This window comes from Ambystoma mexicanum, chromosome 6p (assembly GCF_040938575.1).
Source record: "Ambystoma mexicanum isolate Mex_15411 chromosome 6p, UKY_AmexF1_1, whole genome shotgun sequence".
Lineage (NCBI taxonomy): Eukaryota > Metazoa > Chordata > Amphibia > Caudata > Ambystomatidae > Ambystoma > Ambystoma mexicanum.
In genome coordinates, this window is record NC_090935.1 from 1296031665 (window position 1) to 1296042569 (window position 10905).

General features: G+C 46.8%; 1 protein-coding gene across 1 annotated transcript; it reads left to right on the forward strand.

The window, feature by feature from the left end:
* The first annotated feature begins 455 nt into the window (after positions 1 to 455).
* Positions 456 to 9049, forward strand: TYRP1 (tyrosinase related protein 1). Its single transcript, XM_069625956.1, has 8 exons — positions 456 to 859; positions 1077 to 1516; positions 3763 to 4085; positions 5438 to 5642; positions 6515 to 6682; positions 7580 to 7759; positions 8470 to 8616; positions 8801 to 9049. Exons 2-8 carry the CDS (start codon positions 1132 to 1134, stop codon positions 8995 to 8997), a joined length of 1605 nt encoding a protein of 534 aa, XP_069482057.1. The 5' UTR covers positions 456 to 859; positions 1077 to 1131; the 3' UTR covers positions 8998 to 9049.
* Positions 9050 to 10905: the final 1856 nt, after the last annotated feature.

The following is a 10905-nucleotide window of genomic DNA, read 5'->3' on the forward strand; positions in this document are numbered from 1 at the left end:
AGGCGCTCTTGCATTTTTGTTACAGCTCGGTACAGTTGCAAGAGTGTTCAAAGTTGGTTACTACGCACACATACATGTACATAATTTTACAAAGGTGTTCAATGGAAACAGAAGCAAAGCGAATAAAGAATTGGGAGCCCGGAATGAGTAACCAATTTCACAGACATTAGGGGTACGGATAATTTCACAGACATTAGGGGTACGTCGCGTGCTGTGCATGAGTATGTCCGTGTGGGCTGCTCGGGGGGGGCGTCTATACAATCGCTGAGGGGTCGGGGGGTGGGCGAATCAACAGAAAATTGGTGGCATGTGCTCAGAGCACACAGGTGTGCTCAGAAGACTCGCCTGTCTGTGAGAGGCTGGTCATTACGCGCAAGGGATAAATAGAGAGGAGGCACGCCTTTCCTCCAGGTGTTTTGTTAGGTATGTTGCTGAGACAAGCCGGGGCAGTGGGTGGTTTCTTTGTGGACCCATGCTAATTGCGTTAGCTTTGGTTCCCGTTATCCGCAGTGTGGTTTCTGGTTTGTTTTCCTGCTGTTATTTCTTAATGAGCTGCTTTATTGACCTGTGGCCGTCTACTGCCCGTGTGATGAGCCGGGCTGACCTTAACACAATCCCTCCCTCTGTGTCCCTGAGAGTCAATGAGGCTCGTTCCCTTTTTTTGGGGGGCTGGCGGGAGGAGACCGACCGCTTCGTAGAACTTTGAATCACAAGGCTCGGCGAGAGGCGAGTCATGTGCTGCCTTGTTAGCCGGAGTATAAAGTGATTGGGAGACGAGGGTCGGAGCTCTGTACTGTCAGACAAGGGGGTCATGAAACAACGGCCCAGGCTGAATTAGGGCGACATCACGGAAGCTGGGGTGAGTTCTGCGGAGGAAAGGGACCTGCAGGAGTACCGCTATGCGGGGGTATAGAAATGGGGTACTTAGTTTGCATCAAATTGTCATTGACCTCTCCACCCACCAGGTACTATTTAAATGTTGCGGCACTATGTTTGGGGGTGTCGTATGGCGATATTGGTTGGTTTTATAGTTCCAGGTCCCGCAGTTAATATACGTGCTTCCTTCTCCCCTGCAGAGTGCTGGAGGCGGACCCGTACCTTTTGCCTCATCTGCTGCTCTGTCGCCCAACGATGCTCGGGCCCGCCACATTCCTGCCGCTGACCGCGGCGCTCTTGCTGCTTATACCTGGAGGGCGAGCGCAGTTCCCCCGCCAGTGCGTGACCCCCGAGGCTCTCCGCAGTGGCCAGTGCTGCCCTGGCCTCTTCCCTGCGCTGACACCGGACCCAGCAGACAGATGCGGGGCTTCCGTGGGCCGGGGCCGTTGTGCGCCTCTGCAGGTGGATGCCCGACCACACGGGCCCCAGTATCCACACGATGGAGTGGATGACCGGGAGCAATGGCCGACCCGCTTCTTCAACAACTCTTGCCTGTGTGCAGAAAACTTCTCTGGCTACGACTGTGGGTCCTGCAAACCAGGCTGGGTCGGAGTCAACTGCAACCAGAGGGTACTGGCAGGTAAATCGGTCGGGCGGACAGTCGATGAATGGCTTCTGTCTGCCACATGCATGGGTGAATTGAGGTTCGTGCTTAAGGGGGACATTATTAGCAAGTTACCGCTCACACAGCAACCAGGCTTGTCGTGAGAGCAGTAACTTGCTGGCTTGTTAAACATGTCCACATTAGCCTACAGGATAATGCAATTTGTAATGCACTAACGCCACTGAATCTGAATGTCAATTTCACGGTGGCACTTGTGCAGTCTCAAACCCTAACTTTCCTTCAGATTAGTGTCCTATACATTGTGCATTATGACCTGGCTTGCACTAAGACTCAGTGGATTGTGGCCTCGCTGTACATTTCGATATGTAGAGCCTTTGAGCTGTGTAGTTACTAGGAAACAGTGGTGGAAAAAATGTAACTGCTGAACCCATATGCATGCATATTTGTACAATGCCGAGCCCATACCCTCACCCAGAATAATTTGGTTCACACATTGTTTGTCAAGTGTTGGCAATAAAAGGACGTAGGTTTTATTGTACAGATATGGTTATGCAAATAACAATAATCACATATCATAAGATAATAATACTTTTGGGTACCGGGTCTTGGGGTTACCCCCTCTTGCCTGTGCCCGCCTTCTCATGTCCCACGACTTGTTGTGGGCACCGTACAGTGCCCTGTACTTATTTTCCTTTGTTCTTCTCCCTTATTTGTAGGGTGGGAAAGTTTTTTTTGTGGTAAAGAAGCAAAAATTTGGAAGGCACTGAGTAAACCGTGCACGAGTGTTTGGGTCTGCGTTCAGGGTCCACAAACTTTGTTTTCTCAGAGCCGTCTTTGATGTGTATAGTAGGGGGGGGGCTGTTTATAGTAGTGGGGGCTATGTTCCAGCCCTCGGCAGGATAGCTGACTATCTGGTCCCTTGGAGGGGGTGGGGGGGTTGCAGTTCTTTGAACCTGGTCCCGGCCTGCCTGTTGGTTTCCTTAGGTGCTTATCACCTAGTTGCATGAAGGAAGGGTGAGGTGATTGCTCACACCTCACCCTTCCTCAGCATTGTGCTGAAACAGACTGCGTGTCTCTTCGACTGGGGGGGTGGAGAGGAGCAGTGAGGGGGAGAGGTTGGGCTGCCCCTCTCCGGGCCTGCTGATGGTAACAGCAGTAACCCTGCCTTGCTTTGTGGGGCACTGCAGCATTGCCCATAACTGAAGTGCCAGGGTAGGGGCTTAGTTTGGGGGAGGGGGCAGGGTTGGCATTTGAGCTGCGCGAGAAAGAAATGTTTCAAAATGGGGCAACTTCATGCTGCTTCTATTCAAACTCTACATCAATTCCACTTTGAATCACTTCCTTGGCAATGGTGCACCCGAAAGACTGTTGGTAATGTTAATGCAGTGATTGTTAGTACATTAAGGGATCACTAGCCTGCCTCACATCCAGATAGGATATTGAGGATTACCAAGTGCCACACTCCGATGGAATAATGAAAGACAGCAAGCATCACACCTAGACATAATTGTAAGGACAGCAATGCCAATTAACAAGTCCACTACAATCTCACCCCTCTGGATACACCTCTCAAACACAACCACAAGCCGAAAAACGCAGCAATCCGCACAAACTTCACTACATTGCAACAACAAAACGATCCACACACAGACTTGCACAACAGCACACAACGACTACCGACCGTAAAACACCCCAAGCCGAGTCAACGGACCCACTGGGCTGAGGCTGCCAGCAGCACATCACTGCTCTCTTGCACTTTTCCAGCTTATTCCCAGTAACCCCCACCCTCCCCTTCCGTTTTTCAGAACCGCCAGAGCGCCAGGGGACCACTCCGGTGGTGATAGTGTGCGGTACAAATACCCTTTAACATTAACATAGACACACTGCAGTGTAGCTCAGCAGGTTGACACAATTTTGCTGATATGTTATTAAAACGTGTTCATTTTATGACTTTTTGCAATTACTTATTTAAAAAAAAGTGCTTTAAATTTCAACCTTTAAACTGTGGGTTCATGGGTACCAACGTACAAGCACTTGTGATTAAGCCGTTTGACACACATCACCTGTGCTATAATAAAAAGGAAGGAGCACACAAGTTACAGGTTATTTGTTATCGTGTAACATTTTTCGTGTGAACGCAAAAGCGGCATTTTTGAGCTTAGAAATTACTTTATTTTCTACCAGTGTGCCCAGCATATAGAAATCCTTCTAACAGTGATTTCCCCACCCCAGTGATGGTCAAATCTTTGTCATTTCTTTAGTCAGGCGGAACATCTTGGATCTGACTGCACAGGAGAGGCGTCGCTTTATTGCTGCCCTGGACTTGGCCAAAAGAACCACACATCCTCACTACGTCATCGCCTCGCGGAGATATGCAGAGATCATGGGACCCGATGGCAACAGCACCCAGTTTGAGAATGTGTCGATTTACAACTTCTTTGTATGGACCCATTACTACTCCATTGGCAAGACTTTTCTTGGTGCCGGTCGGGAGAGTTTTGGTGGCATAGACTTCTCCCACGAGGGGCCTGCATTTGTTACCTGGCACAGGTACCACCTGCTACAACTGGAAAGGGATATGCAGGTACAGTTACCTTGCATGTGTGTAATGCCTACAAATTGTCGATTGTGGTTAATCAAGTCATGCATGTAAGTGTGGCACCTTTTTTTTTTTTTAATACGCATATTATGAACTCCTTTTTAGAAAATGATCCCAGACAATTTGCATCTGGGTCACCCCTTAGCTAAAGACCTATTAGGCCACCCTAATTGTAGGCCTATTGTGAATTACAACTCGAAACCGAGGATGCTGGGTGACGCTGATTGACGGGCAATCGAGTACTGACATGGCCTTGATAGGACAACATACGACGGCCATGTTTTATCTTTGGACTTGGAGTCTTTACAAGGCTGCTACTATCGTTCCCCTCTTGATTTAATTCATGTGGGGCTGTTTCGGCTCATTAAGGGATCGTCCAGAATTAAGGCTAGTGACTGCACATCCTGATCTGAAATATTGACTTGTGGAGTACTTTAGTGTGTGTGTGTGTGTGTGTGTGGCATGACATTATCAGTTTTCTCGAGTTTTCAGTACTGTGCCAGGTGATGGTGAGAATCCTCAAGATGGGCCAGAATGGAGGTCATTAAATTGATTAGGACTTGACCACTTCTGTTTTTGAAAGATTAAAGATCAGTCAAATGTAAGGTAGAAGTGTCTGCCCATATCGCTGGGAATACGGCACTAATCTATTTGGCTCCACTTTGAAAACCATTTCGTCCATTGTTTATTGTGCCACCTTAGCGTGGCGTGATTGTGGGGGCTAGACTATTGCAGGAATCTATATATTGGTACGAATAACACTAGGCATATACAAAGGTGACACAATATTGCTGGTCCCACAAGCTATGGCATTTGGGACCCATGCGCAGGGCTGCACTGGCTGTCTATACAGCCCAGAATTCATTTTAAAAATTTTGAATATGATCAAAAATCTTGTAGTAGAGCTCCATTAGGAGGCAGCATTTGTCCGATACTGCTAAAAAAAGGCCACCAGGATAATCCGTGCATCAAGTTTTTGGAAATGTATATCATTGGTAGCACGGTTACTGTAGCTGCAATTAACTTTGGAGCAATTTGTTGCAGGACACTCGAGAATTTAGAAAGACTGAAATCTTATTCCTAGGTTAGAAATTGCTGCCTTTTTGCTATCGCTATTGAATATCCACGTCTTATTTAGAGGACCTATACAAGCAGACTACTATTGGTAGTATTGTCTGAACGCTTAGTACTGTTGGTATCCTGTACAAACAATTTGAAAAGTAAAACTGCACACAACTTAACTACTGTGATCAAGGAGTATTTGCTATGCTTCTGTCATCGCCAGAAGAGCTAGAAATTGATGACCTGTTTGGGAATTGTTTGTCCAACATTTGCAGGAGATGCTTCAAGATCCCACCTTTGCTCTTCCATATTGGAATTTTGCTATTGGTGGCAATGAATGCGACATCTGCACTGACGACTTCATGGGTGCTCGGAGCAACTTCGATTCTATTCTTTTGAGTTCCAACTCTGTTTTTTCCCAATGGCGCGTTCTTTGCGAAAGCTTGGAAGATTATGACACACTAGGAACAATATGTAACAGTAAGTGCCAGTGTTTTTAAGCGTACATCATTCTAATTTATCAGTTGCTGGTATTTGATGCTTGTATGGAATTTAGCTTAATTGCCCGACTGTCACCACACTTACCGCTGGACCCTTTGCTTTCTCAAAGGTATGTCTTCTGCTTGCCTTGCATGACCCACAACCTTTTTTTGGGGGGCAAAGAGGGTTGCTAGGCGGGATGGAGCCCTGCATCTTTTTTTCTTTTCTTTTTTTCTCCTCTGGGTGTAAGGTAATGGGGGTGGGGTGGAGAGGCTGTGCGGGAGCATGCTCTACCTAAAGCCTTCTGTGGATCCGGCCCTATTCTGACAGCAATGTATGATGGGTGCCTTTGATGGTGAACTTAATCAATGCTGGGGCCACATTTTGTTTCACCTGACATGGTTTTGGTTATTGTAGTTTTAGGGGAACTCTACTTAAGGTTGGGTGCACCAGTTTTGGGGGGGATCTTAAGGATGGGTGCACCTCCATACCACCGAGTATGGTAGTTACCTTGGCAATTCACATGCAGGAGTGCAACTTTTGGTGCAATGAACTCGCTAGTATCACCTGGGTTTTTCTACATGGTCTCCTCATCCATCATATTGGATTCAGAGCATTCTCAACTTGATATTTACCTTCATGAGAGTTCTTCATGAGAGTTGCAGAGGGAGGCTAAATGGAACTTTTTTGGAATGAAGCAGCAGTGTGATCTATCCAGGGTGCTGAATGCAAAGTTATTGCCTTTTATCTTGTACGCTTGAAGCCTTCCGATCTTCTAATGGAGGCAACACCTGTCTGGTGTTCTGTGAACACTGCTGCATATGTTTGGCTCTTAAGGTTTTCGGTTTGCTTATCTGGTCCATTCTTTTCAGGCACAGAGGGTGGTCCAATTCGAAGGAACCCCGGAGGCAATGTAGCCAGGCCGATGGTTCAGCGCCTCCCTGAACCACAGGATGTTGCCCTTTGCCTGGAAGTTGGTTTATTTGACACGCCACCTTTCTATTCCAACTCGTCTGAAAGCTTTCGAAATACAGTTGAAGGTAAGAATGTCCATGATCATGATGGTTCTTGCTTTTGTGTGGTGGGGGCAGAACCGAGAGTATGGAAGCTGGTCGTTTGGCAGGGCCTAATATTGGGATGGAATTGCCCCTGCACAGGTTCAAAACATGTGCAGAAGGTGGTGGAATGCTGCAATCTCCCCCCAAACAACTCTCAAAGGGCATAGTTTGGTGGTTGTCCACTGAGGTGGATATCTGGTTGTTAGCCAGCAAGTTGAGGACCATGTTGGGAGCTGTACCAAGGGTTTAGCTAGATTTAAGGGGCAATGTCCATGAACCTGAATCTATGGTGAGCAGATGGAATGGATCATGGGTGGCATAAGACTTAATTCCGTGAAGTTGTTGCAATGCTGGAGAGAGGGTGTGGCATGTTGAGTGTGAAATAATTTTGTCCCCACCGCAGCAGTAAGGGTGGGCATCATTTAGCAGTAGTGAAAGCTATGTTGTGGATTAGATTAATGTAGAGCAAATCACCAGGGACTGCATTTGTACAGGGCATCAAAGGAGCACTTGGGTCGATTATTTTTATTTTTTTTAAAAAAATTCCTGTGGCGATTTATGAAGCTGGGAAGCCTTTGTGGGTGTGGGGGTTAAGCATGCCGTTAAAGCAGCCCCACTGCAGATTCTGTTTTTTGGGGTGGGCACAGCCATCAAAACCTGACTTTGGCACAAGCTACTAAAGGTGGTTGAATCTTGTCTCCTTGTATGATTCGTGCGATTGTTAGACTTGCTCTAAACATCTAAAGCATAGTTTGCGGGCTCTTCACAGAACGTTCTTAGACTTTGTCAATGAAGACTTGCTGATGTTTGATTTTGAGGGTGTGGGTGGAATGAAGAAACATAGATCGTACTAATTGCCTCACGTTCGACTTGCTTCAGGATATAGTGAGCCTTCTGGAAAATATGATCCTTCAGTTCGAAGCCTCCACAATTTGGCGCACCTGTTCCTGAATGGAACTGGAGGACAAACTCACGTGTCCCCTAATGACCCTATATTTGTTCTTCTGCACACGTTTACTGATGCAGTATTTGACGAATGGCTGAGGAGACATAATGCTGGTAAGTTGGCATGCCTTTGTTCTACTGTCTTTTTCTAGCGACGGTGCAGGCCGGCTCGGGGGTAACCTGTCTTAAAACAGGACGTGTGCTGTTACAAACGGTGCTCTCCCTTCTGCCCCCCCCCCAGTTTGTGCTTCTTGTAGCATTATATAAATCACCAAAAATTCCTACAATATGAAGCGCGTAAATCGCTTCAAATGCTAGCTTATATTAGAACTCCTGGCATCGGCTACTGGATTCCCGTGTCTCCAGACCGGTTAAGAGGACGTGTGGATGGCACAAACTGCAGTAGGAGATCTAGAGACATGTTCTCTTGACCCCCCATTTCCACTTGGACAGGTTTTCCCTATTTAACCAAGGTCCTCTTTCCAGGATTCCTTTTCTTGCAGTGATTTGATGCAGCCCACTTTGTGGCCGGCTGTCTGACCTGGTGGCTTTCCCTTGTGGCACATTAACAATGTCGTACCTGAATCTCAAAGTAAAAGTTGTTGCACCTGATCGTCCGCCTGCTCTTGCTGCACCAATGCCGGCAAGAATTGTCTGGGGGTGTGGGATTCAAGAATGGCACTGATACATGTTCCAAGTTCTGCATTTGAAGCAGAATTGGCCCCTGCACCCAAACCACTCTGGTATCAAGCATGTACTGCAACTTGTTATTTGGGTTCTGTGAAGTTGATTGGTGCATGTTGACAGTTGTGTTTCTCCAATAGATATTTCGCTTTACCCACTGGAGAATGCCCCTATTGGACACAACAGACAGTACAACATGGTGCCCTTCTGGCCCCCAGTTTCCAACAATGAGATGTTTGTTACTGCACCGGAGAGCCTCGGATATTCGTATGAAGTCCAGTGGCCTAGTAAGTGACTGCAATCATTTGAAAATTGAAGGATTTATGATTGAACTTGATGCCACAGGTTTTAATGCCTGCTAGGTGTAGCTATATTAATGTAGACTTGTTCTCATGCTGGTGGTCTGGTTAAAAATGGTAATCGAGGCGTTTCTGTTGCGTGCTTGCCTAAATGGTGTGTAATTTCTAATAGGTCGTGCTTTGAATTTCACGGAGATCATAACCATCGCTGTGGTGGCAGCTCTTGTGCTGGTTGCTGTGATCTTCGCTGCTGCTTCTTGCGCGGTGCATCGGAGCAGGAAAGATGACGTTCACCAACCTCTTCTTGGCGAGCAGTATCCTCGGTACTCGGAAGAATATGAAAGGGATGCAAGTCAGTCTGCTGTTTGACATGTCCTGGACTTTACTAAAAATAAAAAAGCCTCTTTCTGATCAATCCAAATTTGAGTTTTGATGTGATCTCATTATTTTGGTGTTGGATGATCTTGAGGTGATATTCTGACATGCACGCTTGTGATTTTACAAGACTTTTTAAGCTTGACTTAGTTCAGTCAGTAAATTCTTTTTGAAGAGTCGGCATGCGAATGATAATCTGTTCATAATGGCACCAAGCAATGCCTGTCGCCAGTATACCATAGAGGACCGAGGTTCCTGCTACAGTCACTGTTCAGCAGAGTGCCCAGGCCCAACAAACACTCCCTGGTAATGACGGAAGACTCGGCCAAGGTCAAGTTGGAATGATCCTTGATTTTCCATAACTATTATCTAATCTACAGCAATCGCATCTTCTGAGCCCACGTCAGGGGGGGGGGGTGTTACCAAATGGCATCATAACTTTGGACCTCTCACCAAACAGAACTAGCACTATTGTGTGGCTGGGGTGGTAGTGCCTACAGAAGGTACCTATAGGAGTTGGCTAACTGGTCCTTCCACTTCCCAAAAAACAATTACATTGTTGTAGGACTACCATTGGCCCTTGCCCATTGCCCTCCACCATAGGATTTATGCTCCTTGATTGGCTGGAGCAGGTCTTCTCAGGCCTGGGAACCTGCTCTGTGTGCCTTATCAAGGTGATCACTCATGTGTCCCAATTGTCGCCACAGGCATATCCACCTAGCTTGCAAGTGTTTGTGACTTGCAATGTTTGTTAGGCAATACATGTATCCTTTCTTGTCTGCTTCGCTGGGAACAGTTTATTTTCCCACAATGGGTAAATGGCTATTCTGCTTGGCCAGTGAAGACCATGTCACTTTTTGGTCTGCAATGAATTATTCTGCTATTTTGCATCTGGCTTCTTTTCCCCTTGGAGTGAAGAATGTTCCACCCGCCTTGTCCATCGCTGTGAGCACTGGCCCTTCGCTTCGTGCTGCATCATTCCTTGTTCTGAGACTTGTGGTTTCTTGCAATTTCACTACAGTTCTATTTTCTGTTGTTCGTAGTATTTGGTTCTTCTCTTCTGGGTTTCTTGCATGTCCTGAAGTTCCATAATCGTTGGTTGCAATAAGTGGCTGTAAGCTTGTTTTGTGTGACTCTTGCATTTTTCTAATGACAGAAAATAAGACTTTTGACACTATGTGCATGTATCTGTCCTCTTTATAGAACTGTGTATACATGTTCTTCGTGTTTAACTTCATGCAGGAATGCAAGTTTGCTTCATGGCTAATTGTCATGTCTAATGACGACAGCAGAGCTGGATATTTATCGTTGGTCAACCTGGTCCAGTGATGAGGCACCTGTGTCCACAAAGATTTCAGCTGACTAGGGTTAGAAGGGTTGTCTTAATATCTGCTCACATATGTAGGATTTACTGTCAAGTATCGACTGGCATCCCCTGTGTCTCAGTCTACGAGCTGTTGTACGTATAGGGGCCACGAGGGCCATTCCAGGGATCCTATCTTCACCAGTATTGCCGAATAATATGATGCAGGAGCTGAGCACCCTCTTAAAAGGTTAATCGCATTCAGACTTGTATAGCTGTGCACAATTTCTATAGCTAAACAGCGATGTAAACGTGCCGGTGGTGACTGCTTTCCAGCACAGGGCCAGCTTGAGGGCACATTAGCCCCTGCCACCTCGTCTTTCAAGGGCTCCCCCGAGCTGGCGTGGTGGGTGAAGACTCCCTGCTCTAGCCAACACCACCCCAAGAGTGGGGGCACATTTCCTTTCAATGGTGCTGATGCCAAAGCAGCATGGGGCTGCCCCAAGCTGCTTTAGCATTGGTGCCCTGTGAAGTGATTGCTCATGTGCTGCCTCAGCGCATGAGCCGTGACTAAATCCCAAAGAAAATGCTCCTGCAAG